Source organism: Chlorocebus sabaeus, chromosome 1, assembly GCF_047675955.1.
Source record: "Chlorocebus sabaeus isolate Y175 chromosome 1, mChlSab1.0.hap1, whole genome shotgun sequence".
NCBI lineage: Eukaryota > Metazoa > Chordata > Mammalia > Primates > Cercopithecidae > Chlorocebus > Chlorocebus sabaeus.
Window position 1 is genome coordinate 405,779 of NC_132904.1, and position 17,376 is coordinate 423,154.

A 17,376-nucleotide genomic window follows, 5' to 3' on the forward strand; every position below is an offset into this window, starting at 1 on the left:
AGTTTGTGGTGAGCTGAGATTGCGCCATTGCACTCTAGCCTGGGCAACAGAACAAGACTCCATCACAAAAAAAAAAAAAAAAAGAAAGGCCGGGCACAGTGGCTCACGTCTGTAATCCCAGCACTTTGGGAGGCCGAGGCGGGTGGATCACGAGGTCAGGAGATCGAGACCATCCTGGCTAACATGGTGAAACCCCATCTCTACTAAAAATACAAAAAAATTATCCGGGCGTGCGTGTGGTGGCAGGTGCCTGTAGTCCCAGCTACTCAGGAGGCTGAGGCAGAAGAATGGTGTGAACCCAGGAGGCGGAGCTTGCAGTGAGCCCAGATGGTGCCACTGCACTCCAGCCTGGGTGACAGAGCAAGACTCTGTCTCTAAAAAAAGAAAAAGAGAGAGAGAGAGAGAGAAAGAGACACACAGAGGGAGGCCATAGGAACGCCTGGAGACGAAGCTGGAAGAGGAAGGGCCTCCCCAGATCCTCAACAGGGAGCATGGCCCTGCCAGCCTGGATCTCAGACTTCTGGCCTCCAGACTGAGAGAATGCCTTTCTGTTGTCTAAGGCCCCTGGTTTGTGGCTGTTTGATATGACAGCCCTGGGACACACAGACATCTGCCTTCACTAGATACAAAATGCAGCCCTGCCCATCCCTCCCCCAGCTCTGAGAGGTTTGACTCTTTGTTCTCACCCCACCCACCTCCTCCAGCCACCCCTGCCCCCGCCTCCCCCAGGCATCCACCTGACTCTGGGGCCCCCTGTTGCGGGGGGTGGGACGGGTCTCGGTAGGGGCGATGACGGAGCTCACTGCCCACCAAGCCCTGTATGTGCACACAGACCTGATGGCGGGGCGGGGGGCAGGGGTGGGAAAGGGCTGGACTGTGCCCTCCGGGAGAAGCTCCCAGCCCAGCTCCATCCTCCCCGGGCACACCAGGAGCATGCACGCCATGCTTGTGTCTGCAAGGAGGAGGGGCAGCACATGGCAGCATTGACTAGCAATCCGGCCAGAGCCTCAGTGTGCGGGTCTGTGTGAGGCTGTGTGGGCAGGAGGCACATGTGGGCACACTGACACTAGCAGGTGATGGGGTGGTTGGGGGTGACCTGTCAGTGCGCAGGGGAGGTGCTGTACACGGGAGGTGTCTGCCTGCTGGTGTGTGAGGCATCTATCCATGTATGAGCAGGTAAGGAGTCATTTTGTGTCAGGAGAGTGTGTGTGTGTGGGGTGGGAATCAGTAGGTCGGAGGTATAGGTATGTGCCCGTGCTCTCAAGAAGCACCACCTATGCACGGTTGGGCCTAGTTTGGCTCTGGGCAGCTGCCTGGGAATACTTCTCACACCTGAGCCTCAGCGTTGTCTGGCACACCTGGGTTGGTTGTGCACTGACCAAGGATTATGCTCACTGAGGACGTCCTTCGTGTCTCCATGTGGATGCATGTATTTATTTATTTTTGAGACAGAGTCTCGCTCTATCGCCCAGGCTGGAGTGCAGTGGCGCGATCTTGGCTCACTGTAACCCGTCTCCCAGGTTCACAGCATTCTCCTGCCTCATCCTCCCAAGTAGCTCGGACTATAGGCACACATAACCATGCCCAGCTAATTTTTGTATTTTTAGTAGAGATGGGGTTTCACCGTGTTAGCCAGGTTGATCTCCAACTCCTGACCTCAGGTGGTCCTCCTGCCTCAGCCTCCCAAAGTGCCACTGCACCTGGCCCTATTGTTTGTTTTTTTTTTTTTTTGAGATGGAGTCTCGCTCTGTCGCCCAGGCTGGAGTGCAGTGGCCGGATCTCAGCTCACTGCAAGCTCCACCTCCTGGGTTTATGCCATTCTCCTGCCTCAGCCTCCCGAGTAGCTGGGACTACAGGCGCCCGCCACCTCGCCTGGCTAGTTTTTTGTATTTTTTTTAGTAGAGACGGGGTTTCACCGTGTTAGCCAGGATGGTCTTGATCTCCTGACCTCGTGATACGCCCGTCTCGGCCTCCCAAAGTGCTGGGATTACAGGCGTGAGCCACCGCGCCTGGCCGGCTCTATTGTTTTTAAGACAGGGTCTCACTCTGTCGCCCAGGCTGCAGTGCAGTGATGCCATCACGGTTCACAGCAGTCTCAACCTCCTGGTCTCAAGCAATTCTCCCACCTCAGCCTGCCGAGTAGGTGGGACTACCGGTGTGCACTACCGTCTCAGGCTAATTTTTTTTTTTTTTTTTGAGACGGAGTCTGGCTCTGTCACCCAGGCTGGAGTGCAGTGGCCGGATCTCTGCTCACCGCAAGCTCCTCCTCCCGGGTTTACGCCATTCTCCTGCCTCAGCCTCCCGAGTAGCTGGGACTACAGGCGCCCGCCACCTCGCCCGGCTAGTTTTTTGTACTTTTTAGTAGAGACGGGGTTTCACCGTGTTAGCCAGGATGGTCTCGATCTCCTGACCTCGTGATCCGCCCGTCTCGGCCTCCCAAAGTGCTGGGATTACAGGCTTGAGCCACCGCGCCCGGCCTCAGGCTAATTTTTAAAAAATTTTTTGTAGAAGGAAATCTCACCACGTTGCCCATGTTGGAACTCCTGGGCTCAAGTGATCCTCCCGCTGTGGCCTCCCAAAGTGCTGGGATAACAGGGCGACTGCCACCATGCCTGGCCTGGGTGCATGTGTTTATTATGACAATTACCAGCAGTCCCCCAGGTGGCCTGTCCTCCTTCCCAGGAGCCTCAGCGTGTCTGTGGATACCCCTGCATCTAGTGTCCAGCAGGCAGACACATGGCACATGCAAAGGTAGGGGAGGTGCCTGGTGCAAGGCAGAGGGCGGTCCCTCAGCCCGCTGACCACACGGGACCCCACCTGAGGCGTACCCATCTCGTCCTCACAATGACCGAAGAGGTAACCATGAGCACCCACATTCCTGTTTCACAGCCAAGGACACAGAGGCACACAGAGGTTGAGAAACTGAGACTGAAGTGTGTGAGTTCAGGTGGCTGGCCTGGGTGACCACCGTGACATCCAGCTCCTCTGGCCCACCAAAAGTAGATTGCTCCAGAGTCCTCCATAGTCTCTTCGGCACCATCCACTCCTCCTTCCTTCAGGGGCATTTTCAGAACCCATAAGTGCCTGGTATTTCTCTCATTGCAAACAGAAAACTGTGGGCGAAATATTACTTACATGCCAAGGCAAGAGACTGAAGGCACAAACTGTTTCCATATAATAAAGAAAATAGAGCAAGAATAGTCATAATACAAATTACATATAAAGATGATTATGGACAATTATCAATCATTATTATAAACATTATTAATCATTAGCTTTTAATATTACTCTTTGTTGCATTACTAATAGAACCTAGGAATAACCGGGGGTTATAGGGTCAGGTGCTGAAGGGACATCGTGACAAGTGACCTAGAAGGCAAGAGGTGAGCCCTCTGTCACGCCCGCATAAGGGCTGCGTGAGGGCTCCTTGGTCAAGCGGTAATGCCAGTGTCTGGGAAGACACCTGTTACTTAGCAGACTGCGAAAGGGAGTCTCCTTTCCTTGGAGGAGTTGGGGAACACTCTGCTCCACCAGCTTCTTGTGGAAGGCTGGATATTATCCAGGTCTGCCCGCAGTCATCCGGAGGCCGAAACCCCTCCCTGTGATGCTGTGCTTCAACGGTCACACGGCTTGTCCACTTTCATGTTCCTCCCGTACATACGTACTCCTGGTTCCTCTTTGAAGTTCGTAGTAGATAGCGATAGAAGACATAGTGAAAGTCTTAAAGTCTTTGATCTTTCTTATAAGTGCATTGAAAAAAACGCTGATGTATGCTGCCTTCTCTCTGTGCTTCGGCTACCTAAAACGGAAGGGCCCCCTGTCCTATGAGGAGGGGACTTACTTCACCTTATCACTTAGAAGATCCACCCTCCTTACCCTGCCCCCTTGTATGCAATAAATACCAGCGCGCCCAGCCATTCAGGGCCACCGCTGGTCTCCGAGTCTTGATGGTAGTGGTCCCCCGGGCCCAGCTGCTTTTTCTTTCTTTGTCTTGTGTCTTTATTTATTACAATCTCTCATCTCTGCACACGCGGAGAACACTCACTAAGCCCCCGTAGGACTGGACCCTACAGAAAACCACACCCCTCTCTTGCCCTGCTCCTCAGTTACCTCCACCTTTACCTTCCCCTTTGCAGTAAATCGACCTGAAAGAGAAGTTGGTGTTCACAGCCCCTGCGCGCTCTCTGCTCACTCTCCGAACTCCAGCCCCTGGCCCCAGCGCCGCTGGCCCTCGGTGAGTGGCAGCGACCCACTCTGCTGCACCCAGGCTCCCTCCCTTGAATGTGTGTGCACGCCCTCCCTGGCCTCCAGAAGCCCCCTCTCCTGGTTTTTCCTCCAGCCCTCCACCCCTAGCACCCCTGTGCTCCTTCTGGTCTCCATTGCAGATTCCAAACCTCTTCAAATTGGAGTCCCAGGGTTCAGGCCTTGGTCCTCAGGCACACCCCACATGCGATTCCCACATATTCCTCTTCATCCAGTGCAGCAGCCTCTGCCCACTCCATCTCCTCTGGCACGTCCCATTCCCCCAGGGGCGCTAGATAAAGGGGTACCTGCGGACACACACGCTGAGGCTCCTGGGAAGGAGGACCGACCACCTGAGGTCAGCTTGGGCCCCCCACCCCACCATCTGTCGCTGCTCCTCGGGAGCTGCTGGTAGTTGTCGTAATAAACACGGAACCCACGATGAAACGTGAAGACGCTCCTCAGTGAGCATCCTTGGGCAGTGCACAACCTCCCCAGCCATGCCAGCCCCGCTCAGGCCTCCCCCGTCTTCCCCATCTCTCCGGTGTCGGTTCTCAAGCTCGTCCTTCCCCGCCTCATTCCTCCAAAAGTCCTCAGCAAATCCTGGCAATTCCGCCTTCAGCATCTACCGGGAGCGGGCACTTCCCACACCCGGGCCCCAGCCCCGGCAGCCCCCGCACCGGGCGCCCGCGGGTCTCTGGCGCCCGCTCTGGATGCCTCCCCAGCGCTCCCCGCAGCGGCCAGGGGGTCTCGCGAGCCTGCGCCTGCTCGGGACCCCCGGAGCCTCCCCGGGTGCGCTGCAGCCACGCGGGCCTGCGTCCCGAGGCCCTTACGGCTTCTGCGCGACATCCTCAGGGCCACCCGGCGCCAAATCCACACGGGGCGGCACGGCCGCGTCCTGCCCAGCCCGCCTAGTTCGCCAGCGCGCACGTTTCACCGCGCCTGCTGCGGGACGGACAGACGTGTGGCTAGGTTGGAATAGCCGGCGCACGGAGGGCTCCCGCAGTGTTTGGTCAGAGAAGCGCGGCGCTCGTAGCAGCGGACGCCAGGACTGCCCTCCCCAGGTGCTCCGGCCGCGCGCGGGCCTGCGGAGGGGCTGCGGGCAGGGGGGCGGGGTTGCGGTGCGGGGGCGGGGCTGCGAGGGTGGGGGCGGGGCTGCGGAGCCGCGGGCGCCAGAAGGGGCTGCGAGGGTGGGGGCGGGGCCGTGGGGCTGCGGGCCCGAGGGGGGGCGGGACTGCGGGCGTGGGGGCGGAGCTGCGGGCGCGGGGCGGGGCGGGGCTACGTGCGTGGGGGCGGGGTGGGGCTGCGGGCCCGAGGAGGGACAGGGCTGCGGGCGTGAGGGCGGAGCTGACGTACAGGAAGCAGCTCCCATTCGCTCTGGGCGGTGGGCGGAGATCCGGGCGGTACCAGCTGTCCCGGCCGCGGGGGGGGGACGGCCTCGACCAGCCCACGGTCGGGGGTTAAACAGTACGAGCTTTTCCAGGATACTGATCTCTCCGGGCAGCAGTCCTGCATTAAACAGTATTTCCAAGGTGGAAGGGAGACCGTTTAAACGCCTCGAGACCCCTGGCTGCAGGGAGTGGTACCTTCCTCATTTCAGCCATTTATTTCCCGCTCTGGTCCCAGTGGTTCCAGTCAACGGGCGGGACGGGACGGAGGGGCCCGGAAGAGGCGCCGTGCACTTCCGGGTCGAAGAGCGCGCGGCGGCGGCGGCGGCGGCGGCGGCCGGGCCGGGCCTAGCAGCGACTCTCGGTCGGGCAGCGGCGGCGAGCCCTCAGGAGCGGCTGCGGGACGCGAGGTTTCCGGGTACGTGCGGCGGCCGCGCCGGCCCTGGGGCCCCTGCTCCTCCGGGCCGTGGGCCGCCTGTGGGCGCCACGCGCTTTGTCTGCGGCCTGCACCGTGGGGCGAGGCCTGCTCCGCGCTGGCCGCGGGCCGGGAGGGCGGGCGCGCGCGCTGGGAGGCCCCGCCGAGACTGGGAGGCCCGTGGCCTGCGGGCGGACGTCCGGGGCTTGCGGGGACGCGGCGGGAGCCCACCTGCCTCGCCCCGTGGCACCCACGCGCGTGCCCCCTGCGAGTCCGCCCTGCCGCGTTCGGAAGAGAGCTGTGACTTCGCTGCCTTGTTGCCCGCCTCTGTGCGTGGTTGCCTTCATGGGCTTCGAGGCTTGTCTGCATGTCCACAGGCCTGTGTGGCTGGCGGTTTTCCTATTCCTTAACTCTTGCAGTTCTCACAACAGCCCCTCTGGAGTAGGCATTGTTCCCGTTTTACCGATGAGGGGACTGGAGCCCAGAAAGGCTAAGTAACTGGCCAGCGCCACACGGTCGGGGAGGGGCAGAGCCGGCGGCCGGTCCGCGCCAGCCCCGACTCCGACCGTGCTCTTTTTGACGCTGCTTGTGTTACCCCTTCTTTGGAGTTTCCGCGCTTTACTTGTTTCGACAACAGCAGAGCAGCAGTCAGCGGGGTGAACCACATTTTGGCCGGTGGTCACTGGACAGGCTCTGAAGCTGAGCTGACGTTTGACTTCGGGGTTGGCGTACTTGACCTCTCTCCTGGACCATCCGGTTTTCTTTCTTATGGGAAGAATGTGAAGTCAGAGTACTAGTGGATGGATGACACCTCAGCATCATGGCTACGACAAGCCTGGCCGTGGCCCTCAGCAGCGCTGTGTTCATCTCAGGCCCGCGGAGACCTTTGTTCATACCTGACTTTTTGACTATCATTGCAGTTTACAATTTTGAGGTCTCCTAGCTGATACAGCAAATGGTGAATACAAGAATAAAAGTTGGCCTGAGTTGAGGTGTTGGACTTGGCTGCAGGCTTGTTCAGTGCCTGAGATGGGCACTCAGGTTCCGGGACTGGCATGGAAAGGGATTGCAGGCATCCCGGACACCAAAGGCCCTTTTCATTCCTCAGTAACAATTGGGACTGCCAGTGCATTGGTTCCCCTGAATTCGAAGAGAGAGAGAAATAGCATTTCCGGTTTTCTTTTCCCGTTTAATCCCCCAAATCTGGAGTCTGAGCAGGAGAGCCCCAGTGGTCCCTCCACCCCAGAGCTCTGCTAGCCCAGCCAAAGGTGGCCAACAGCTGGGAAGGGCTGTGGTCTTTTCTTCGGAAATGGCTTCCTGGCCTGTGGCCTGGGACACAGCAGAGGTGGATATGGGGAAGGGAAGATGTGGAGTTGGGGCTGCTGGTGCAACCAGGAGGTCCTAAACTAGGGGCTCCCATTAACCCGCATCCTGACTGCAGGGTTCCTGGTGGTCCCAAAATGTCTTGTTTCTGGTGGTTGTGCTGGAGGGTATCTGCAGAGACTTCCTGGGTTATTTTCTCGTCTTTGGCAAAATAACCTGTAGTTACTGTTGTGGGATACCCAGGAAAGGATGTTGTTCAGCCTCACATAACCTGAACCTTCCTGCTGCTGTGGTGGAGGATTGTAAGAGGCCCATGGAGGCTTCCCTCACCGCTGTGGTAAAGTTCAGAGGCCTCAGGACTTAGCCCCACAGGTACACGGACTCACAGAGTTCAGCCTCTTTCCTGAGCCGGTATTTCTGGCGAGCTCCTATGTGCCAAACCCCACATGGCCTCACTGGTCTCTTCTGGCAGCCCTGGGGCAGGCCCAGCCATTGCCTGTCGCCCTTCCTAACCCTTGGAGGTGGTCCTCAATCTCAGTGCATCAAGGCAGAAGCCAGGAGCTATTTGTTCACATAGTACGGCTCACTGCAGCCTCAACCTCCTGGAGTGAAGTGATCTTTGCACCTCAGACTCCCAAGTAGCTGAGACTACAGGCGGTTTCCACCACACCTAGCTGGGTTTTTTTTTTTTTTTTTTTTTGAGATGGAGTCTTGCTCTGTCGCCCAGGCTGGAGTGCAGTGGCCGGATCTCGGCTCACTGCAAGCTCCGCCTCCCAGGTTTACGCCATTCTCCTGCCTCAGCCTCCCAAGTAGCTGGGACTACAGACGCTCGCCACCTCGCCCGGTTATTTTTTTGTATTTTTTACTAGAGACGGGGTTTCACCGGGTTAGCCAGGATGGTCTTGATCTCCTGACCTCGTGATCCACCCGTCTCGGCCTCCCAAAGCGCTGGGATTACAGGCTTGAGCCACCGCACCCGGCCAACCTAGCTGGTTTTTAAATTTTTTTGTAGAGACAGGGTTTCGCCATGTTGCCCAGGCTGGTCTCGTAACTCGCAGGCTCAAGTGATCTGCCTGCCTCAGCTTCCCAAAGTGCTGGGATTACAGGCGTGAGCCACCACACCCGGCTAATTCACTTTTTTTTTTTTTTTTTTTAAGGAGACAGAGTCTCGCTCTGTCACCCAGGCTGGAGTGTAGTGGCGCGATCTCAGCTCACTGCAACCTCCGCCTGCCAGGTTTAAGCAATTCTCCTGCCTCAGCCTCCCGAGTGGCTGGGACTCAGGCGCACGCCACCACGCCCAGTTCATTTTTTGTATTTTGGTAGAGATGGGGTTTCATTGTGTTGCCTAGGCTGGTCTCGAACTCCTGAGCTCAGGCAATCTGCCCGTCTTGGCCTCCGAAAGTGTTAGGATGACAGGCATGAGCCACTGCGCCCGGCTGCCGATTCACTTTTTTTTTTGAGACGGGAGTCTCGCTGTGTCGCCCGGGCTGGAGTGCAGTGGCATGATCTCCACTCACTGCAAGCTCCGCCCCCCGGGTTTACGCCATTCTCCTGCCTCAGCCTCCCGAGTAGCTGGGACTACAGGCGCCCGCCACCTCGCCCGGCTAGTTTTTTGTATTTTTAGTAGAGACAGGGCTTCACCGTGTTAGCCAGGATGGTCTCCATCTCCTGACCTCGTGATCCGCCCACCTCTGCCTCCCAAAGTGCTGGGATTACAGGCGTGAGCCCCTGCGCCTGGCCCGATTCACATTTTTTACTTTCTGTGTGAAATACATCATCAGAGTGAGGATTTGCACTCGGAGTAGTTGGACCCTGGGACTCCCCCCAGCCCTGCTCTCTTGTCTCGTAGGTGGTCTCCTTGAAGTGTTCCCTGGTAGATTCATGTGAGAGAATCTGCCTCCCTCTTTCAGATATGTTTCTCCAGGGCAGGGACTGCATTCACCTTGTGCTGCACAAAGTAGGGGCAGGGTAGGTGTTGGAGCAGGCGTCCCAGGAGGATATGGGGTCCGTTGTTAGGGTGGTCACAGCTATTGCCAGGGAGTTAAGGTCCTCTTAGCTGCGGCCTGAGAGCTATGGCCACTTTAGGTCTCAGTGCACGCCATGAGAGAGGGGTCACCCTCCTGGATGGGCCGTGGCCCTTGTGTGTCTCTGAATGGGAGAGGGGTCACCCTCCTGGGTGGGCCGTGGCCCTTGTGTGTCTCTGAATGGGAGAGGGATCACCCTCCCGGATGGGCCGTGGCCCTTGTGTGTCTTTCAGAGCCGGTGTCTCTAGGATTCAGATGCAGGACAAGCAGGGTGTCTCTGTGGAGTTGCTGGGTCCACCAAGCAGCAGGGCTGCAGACTCCCTTGAGCGGGGATCATGGCCGATTGTCTTCACCTTAGGGCAGCAGGTAGAAGACAGGTCAATTACTGATTTGGCAAAACCACTTCTACAATCGCTGTTTCCAGGCTCTAGTGACATGGCAGTTGACAGTTTGGTGGAGTTGACATTCGTCACTATTTTAGAAGGCATCATCTTAGAATCTAGGGTTGGCCGGGTGCAGTGGCTCACGCCTGTAATCCCAGCACTCTGGGAGGCCGAGGTGGGTGGATCATGAGGTCAGAAGATTGAGACCATCCTGGCTAACACAGTGAAACCCCGTCTCTACTGAAAAATACAAAAAAAAATTAGCCGGGCGTAGTGGCGGGCGCCTGTGGTCCCAGCTACTCGGGAGGCTGAGGCAGTTGAATGGCGGGAACCTGGGAGGCGGAGCTTGCAGTGAGCCGAGATCGTGCCACTGCACTCCAGCACTCCAACCTGGGCGACAGAGCAAGACTCCATCTCAAAAAAAAAAAAAGAATCTAGGGTTTTGCACTGTCTTGTCAGATGGGAAGTGAGGCCATCCTGCTCTCTGAGCCTTAGCCCCATTAGGGATTGTTGTCCAGGGGTGTCCGGACAGCAGTGGCGGTGACAGCCCCTTTCCCCAGTTGCTGTGGTACATGTGCAACCCGCGATGGTGGCAGGAGCTGAGCTCCAATGCGAGGAGGCCCTGAGTTCGAGGGCCCCTGGGTCTGGCCCCCCACTTCCTGGCCTGTTGTGTGATGTGCTTTCATCTGACCATAGATAGAGCTTGGACCTGGTGGGGAAACAGTGCTGCAGGGCCAGCTTCACTGCCTCGCTGGATTCCTGACTCACTCTCCTAGTCGAGAGACCTTTCCTCCCAGGGTCGCCTGGGAAACAAGGTGAATAGCACTGATGAGAAATGAACCACGTGCACGCATCTCATTCCTTATCTGGGACCAAAGTTTGAGGCCCTGGTGTGGAAGGAGGAGCGTGTCCAGCTAGATTTCCCAAGGCTTTGTACGGTGTCCTGTGTAGCTTCACAGTGACCTTGCAGAGTGGGAAGGGCAGGGGTCCTGGCTGATAGGTTAGTGCCTTGAGCAAGTGGCCTTGGGAGCCGATGGGTGGGCCTGGCCTCTGTGCCTTCTGCCTGCTCAGCTCTGGGTACCACTGGGGACTCAGCAACACCCTGGTGGATGGGGTTGGGGTGCGGTCAGAGGAGCCTCTGGGCCTCCCAACACTGGCCAGCCTTGGCAGGGAGAGCACCCTGCGTGTCACCGAGCCCACTCTTGTGCCCAGCTGATAAAGCCCGGCTCTGCCTTAGCTCAGAATGAGGCCATTTTCTTTGTATATGGTGTTGCGATTCCTCAGGAGTGTTGCAGTTCACTGGTCAGTGACCCCCTTTTTTTTTTTTTTTTTTTTAGATGGAGTTTCACTCTTATTGCCCAGGTTGGAGTGCAGTGGTGTGATCTCAGCTCACCGCAGCCCCCTCCTCCCGGGTTCAAGCCTCAGCCTCCTGAGTCGCTGGGATTATAGGTGCCCACCACCACGCCCAGCTAATTTTACTTTTTTTTTTCCAGACGGAGTCTTGCTCTGTTGCCCAGGCTGGAGTGCAGTAGCACAATCTCAGCTCACTGCAACCTCTGCCTCCCAGGTGCAAGTGATTCTCCTGCCTCAGCTTCCCCAGTAGCCGGGATTACAGGCACCTGCCACTGCGCCTGGCTAATTTTTATATTTTTAGCAGAGACAGGGTTTCATCATGCTGACCAGGCTTGGTCTCAAACTCCCGACCTCAGGTGATCCACCCACCTCGGCTTCTCAAAGTGCTGGGGTTACAGGTGTGAGCCCCTGCACCCGGCCAACCTATTTTTTTTTTTTTTTTTTTTGGTAGTTAAAAACAATTTTTTTTTCCCTGGCCGGGTGCAGTGGCCAGTTGGGATGTGGCTTTTCAGGTAGCTCTGTAAATGTGAATCGTGTGCAAGGCTTACTGGTGAGGGTTGTTCCGTGTGTGATATCTTAGGGCTCACCCTCCACGTGCTGTGGCAGTGGATGTGACACTGGGATGCGGCCTGTGGGGAGAGGTCATCGCTCTTCAGAGGGACAGTTTCGAAGTTTCCTGGCTCTGGTTTCTTTCAGAGCTGAGCTCAATGTGCAGCAATGGATGACGACAGCCTGGATGAGCTTGTGGCCCGGAGCCCGGGGCCGGATGGACGCCCACAGGTCGGCCTTGCGGACCCGGCAGGTGACTTTGGTGAGCTGCCCAGTGCCGGGTAGGGGCGTCCCCAGGAGGAGCAGGGTGCCTGGTGTTTCCCTGTGGAGGTCGTCTGTGTGTGTCACTTGTCAACTTTCAGTCTAAAAAAAATTATCCTTTGATTTTAAATTGTGGAAGTAGTGTATTCTTTTGTCTTATTTTTAATGCAAACAACACAAATGTTGAACAAAAGGATGTTCCCTTTCCCTGCGTGTGCCCCCACCTTGCCCGCCCTGGGGAAGCTGTTAGCCGTTTGGCAGGTGCTCCTGATGCCTCTATGCCTGTGCAAAGCTACCTGCTCTCTGCTACATGGTCTTGACGCCCCTGCGGCCTGTGTCTCACCCTGGTGTCTAGACGAAAGCAGCGAGGGCAGCAGTGGGGACTCCGCGGACGACAGCGACAGCGAGCACGGAGATGGCACAGACGGAGAAGATGAGGGGGCGTCTGAGGAGGAAGACCTGGAAGACAGATCTGGTGAGACAGCTGGTGTTCACGCCGGCTTCTGTGTTTCCTCTTGTCATGGTGGGGACTGCCTTTTATAACACAACTCCGTGAGAGTGCTGTCCTCACCACAGCTGGCCCCGTCCCCATGGTCACCTGCAGTGAGGTCTCGTCTTCAGCTGTGATGACGGCTCACTTTATTTGTAGCTTTTTTTTTTTTTTTTTTTTTTTTTTAAGACGGAGTCTTGCTCTGTCACCGAGGCTGGAGTGCAGTGGTGTGATCTCAGCCCACTGCAAGCTCCGCCTCCCGAGTTCAGGCCATTCTTCTGCCTCAGCCTTCCGAGTAACTGGGACTACAGGTACCCACCACCACACCTCGCTAATTTTTTGTATTTTTAGTAGAGATGGGGTTTCACCGCGTTAGCCAGGATGGTCTTGATCTGCTGGCCTTGTGATCCATCTGCCTTGGCCTCCTAAAGTGCTGGGAATACAGGTGTGAGCCACCGCGCCCAGCGTTTTTTTGTTTGTTTTTTTGAGACGGTGTCTTGCTCTGTTGCCTAGGCTGGAGTGCAGTGGTTTAATCTCAGCTCACTGCAACTTCCGCCTCCTGGGCTCAAGCAGTTCTCCTGCCTCAGCTTCCCGAGGAGCCGGGATTATGGGCGCCTGCCATCACACCTGGCAAGTTTTTGTATTTTTAGTAGACACGGGGTTTCACCATGTTGGCCAGGCTGGTCTCGAACTCCTGACCTCGTGATCCACCCGCCTCAGTCTCCCAGTGCTGGGATTACAGGTGTGAGCCACCGTGCCCGGCTGTAGTCCTTCATTTTGAAGTTCAGTTTGACAACGTAGTAGGTCTCTTCTCTGTTGAGGGCAAAAAATTAAAATGTCTAAGAACACTGAACAACGTGATCTGTGATGTTTTTGGAGAGAATGGTACCGAACTGGAATTCCCCATGGAAGGAGCAGCAAGATCTTGGCAACCACCTGCCCCCCACACCCCGACAAAGGCATGCCATCATCACCTAGGTACAGAATGGGTTTAGCGTGACCCGGGGTTTGCCATGACCGGGGACCTCCTGACCCGCTTGTAGTTCATACTCTCATCTGAACAGAACTCCTAAGAGAGCTGACAGATGCATTGTGCGATTTTATGATTTTATTAAGAAATTCAGGCCAGGCGCAGTGGCTCATGCCTGTAATCCCAGCACTTCGGGAGGCCAAGGCAGGTGGATCACCTGAGGTTAGGAGTTCGAGACCAGCCTGGCCAACATGGTGAAACCCCGTCTCTGCTAAAAATACAGAAAATTAGCTGGGCGTGGTGGCGGGCGCCTGTAGTCCCAGCTACTCGGGAGGATGAGGCAGGAGAATGGCTTGAACCCGGGAGGCGGAGCTTGCAGTGAGCTGAGATCCGGCCACTGCACTCCAGCCTGAGCGATAGAGTGAGATTCCACCTCAAAGGAAGAAAAAGAAATTCTGGCTGGCTGGGCGCGGTGCTCACGCCTGTAAGCCCAGCACTTTGGGAACATGAAGCAGGAGGATTGCTTGAGGTCAGGAGTTCAAGACCAGCCTGAACAACATAGCGAGACCTCATCTCTACAAAAAATACAAAAACTGACCAGGAGCGGTGGCTCATGCCTGTAATCCCAGCACTTTGGGAGGCCAAGGTGGGCAGATCACGAGGTCAGGAGATCGAGACCATCCTGGCTAACACGGTAAAACCCCGTCTCTACTAAAATACAAAAAAATTGGCTGGGCACAGTGGCTCACGCCTGTAATCCCAGCACTTTGGGAGGCTGAGGCGGACAGATCACGAGGTCAGGAGATCGAGACCATCCCGGCTCACACGGTGAAACCCCGTCTCTACTAAAAATACAAAAAAACGAGCGTGATGGCGGGCACCTGTAGTCCCAGCTACTCGGGAGGCTGAGGCAGGAGAATGGCGTGAACCCGGGAGGTGGAGCTTGCAGTGAGCCGAGATCGCGCCACTGCACTCCAGCCTGGGCAACAGAACAAGACTCTGTCTCAAAAAAAAAAAAAAAAAAAAACGCCCCACAAAAATTAGCTGGGCACAGTGGTGTGTGCCTGTAATCCCCACTACTCAGGAGGCTGAAGTTGGAGGATCACTTGAGCCCAAGAGGTCCAGGCTGCAGTGAGCTGTGATCGTGCCACCACGCTCCAGCCTGGGCAGCAGAACGAGACTCTGTCTCAAAAAAAAAAATTAGCTCACTTACGATTGGTTGATGATTGTATGTACCCTTGAACTTCTTTTCGGAGAACAGTGCTTTAAAGGGCAGGTCTGGGCTGGGTGTGGTGGCCCAGGCCTATGGTCTCAGCTACGCAGGAGGCTGAGGTGGGAGGACCCTTGAGTCCAGGAAGTTGAGGTTACATTCCAGCCTGGGTGATGGAGCGAGACACCGTCTCAAAACAAAGGGGAGACAAGTCTGTGGGGTGCACTGGTGGTACCTCCTTCCCTGTGCCCGTTGCTGTCACCCTCCGTGGTACGTAGTCTGTGAGGCCACCAAGGAGGCGGCCCTGCCCCAACCCTGCCCCGGTCCTGCCCCTGCCCTGCCCCGACCTTGCCCCGGCTCCACTGTGGTGGCATCCTCAGAGGGAGGCTGAGCTCAGCCTCAGAATTTTGCCTTTCCACTGACATCACCCTCGGGCTGGAAAATCCGTGGTCCTCAAGTGGCTACTGTGATCTGTGTGTCACAGTCTTTCAGGATAACCCTGTGGTTATCAGGGTTAGAATGTTCCGGAGAGGTAACCCTTCTGTTTGAGACTGTTGGTGAGGGAATGGCGCTCATGGCCTGAGCCAGTGTGTGTTGGCCGTGTCCTTCCAGAGTTCGATGTTTAGCTCTGCACGTGACGTGCTCTTGTGGGTCTGCTGGGTCTGCAGGTCCCAAGGGGGCTCCCCTGCTTACTGCCAGCGCTGGGTTAGGGCTCTGGTTCGTCTGTAGCAGGTCTGCGCACGGATTCTGGCATTGCCAAGGCTGAAAGCATGGGCCGTCAGGGTGACTCTCTGTCCTTGAGATCCTGAGGGCACATTGGATGCCAGCGACTCTGGGTTGCGGGCTGGAGTGAGGGTGACAGGAGCCTCAGCAGGGCCCCCACCGTGTCTGCGCTCACTTTCTAGCAGCAAACACAGTGCGTCAAGCAGCAGCTGGGGGACAGGGTCATAGACACTGAGAGCTGTGGGGCCCGTCTGGGAAAGGGACAGGCTCCACGGACCTGGGGTGGGGACAGGCTTCTGGAGAATACAAGCTGCGACCTGAGGGGCAGGAGGAGGTGGCTGGGCAGGGGCAGCAGGGAGGCCAGGGCTGGGGGCTGTGAAGAGACAGAAGGTTTCCAGAGACCTGGAGCCCCGAGGGCTGAGCGCCCTGAAGGAAAGGGATGGGAAGGCACCGGAGAGGTGTTGGTGTAGCCAGTGTCTGCAGAACTTGAGTGAACACCCCTCCCCTCTGTATTCCTCCAGGACCTTTTTTTTTTTTTTTTTTTCCCGAGACCGAATTTCGCTCTTGTTGCCCAGGCTGGAGTGTAGTGACGCGATCTGGGCTCACTGCAGCCTCCACCTCCCGGGTTCAAGCAGTTCTACTGCCTCAGCCTCTCAAGTAGCTCGGATTACAGGTGCATGTCACCACGCCTGGGTAATTTTTGTGTATTTATTAGAGATGGGGTTTTCACCATGTTGACCAGGCTGGTCTTGAACTCCTGACCTCAGGTGATCTGCCTGCCTTGGCCTCCCAAAGTGCTGGGATGACATGCGTGAGCCACTACGCCTGGCCGGGACTGAAAACGTGAAGAAGTAGCCAGTGGGTCCCTAACTAGTGGGAAACATGTTGAGGAGGGAGTTATTCCACGGGCAAGGCCTGCGTTGCTGGGCCCAGGAACTTTCGTTCTCGTTGCTTTTCCCACCCTGGTGTTTCCTGCTGGAAATCACTTGTTACACTGCCCTCTCCAGCTTGAGGTAGTAGCTCTTCAACTCTTTTTTTCTTTTTGAGACGGAGTCTCGCTCTGTCGCCCAGGCTGGAGTGCAGTGGTGCGATCTCAGCTCACTGCAAGCTCCGCCTTCCGGGTTCACGCCATCCTCTTGCCTCAGCCTCCCGAGTAGCTGGGACTACAGGTGCCGCCACCTCGCCCAGCTGATTTTTTGTATTTTTTTTTTTTTTTTTTGAGACGGAGTCTCGCTCTGTCGCCCAGGCTGGAGTGCAGTGGCCGGATCTCAGCTCACTGCAAGCTCCGCCTCCCGGGTTCACGCCATTCTCCGGCCTCAGCCTCCTGAGTAGCTGGGACTACAGGCGCCCGCCACCTCGCCCAGCTAGTTTTTTGTATTTCTTAATAGAGACGGGGTTTCACCGTGTTAGCCAGGATAGTCTCAATCTCCTGACCTCGTGATCCGCCCGTCTCGGCCTCCCAAAGTGCTGGGATTACAGGCTTGAGCCACCGCGCCCGGCCACGATTTTTTGTATTTTTATTCTTTATTTGTTTATTTTTGAGATGGAGTGTGTGTCACCCAGGTTGGAGTGCGATGGCACCGTCTCGGCTCACTGCAACCTCCGCTCCCCAGGTTCAAGCGATTCTCCTGCCTCAGCCTCCTGAGTAGCTGGGATTACAGGCACACAAGACCGCACCCGGCTATTTTTGTATTTTTTGTAGAGACGGGTCTTGCCATGTTGGCCAGGCTGGTCTCAAGCCCCTGACCTCGTGATCCACCCTCCTTGGCCTCACAAAGTGCTGGGATTACAGGCTTGAGCCACCACGCCCAGCAATTTTTTGTACTTTTAGTAGAGATGGCGTTTCACCGTGTCAGCCAGGATGGTCTCGATCTCCTGACCTTGTGATCCGCCCGCCTTGGTCTCCCAAAGTGCTGGGATTACAGGCATGAGCCACCGCGCCCGGCCAGTAGTTCTTCAACTCTTTTTTGTTTTGTTTTTGAGACGGAGTCTCGCTCTGTCGCCCAGGCTGGAGTACAGTGGCCGGATCTCAGCTCACTGCAAAC

The 17,376-nt window shown here is 56.7% G+C and overlaps 1 protein-coding gene across 4 annotated transcripts in view; it reads left to right on the forward strand.

Annotated features, from left to right (window-relative positions):
* Positions 1-5,771: 5,771 nt before the first annotated feature.
* PHRF1 (PHD and ring finger domains 1) overlaps positions 5,772-17,376 on the forward strand; it is a 39,489-nt gene continuing 27,884 nt past the window's right edge. The window contains exons 1-3 of one of the 4 annotated variants that reach the window (XM_037998758.2): positions 5,772-6,048; positions 11,825-11,939; positions 12,294-12,413. In XM_037998758.2, the coding sequence (XP_037854686.2) occupies positions 11,846-11,939; positions 12,294-12,413 (214 nt within the window). In that variant the 5' untranslated portion in view covers positions 5,772-6,048; positions 11,825-11,845. The remainder of the gene's footprint in view (positions 6,049-11,824; positions 11,940-12,293; positions 12,414-17,376) is intronic. The other 3 variants (XM_037998759.2, XM_073022526.1, XM_037998757.2) reach the window with 3 other exon arrangements.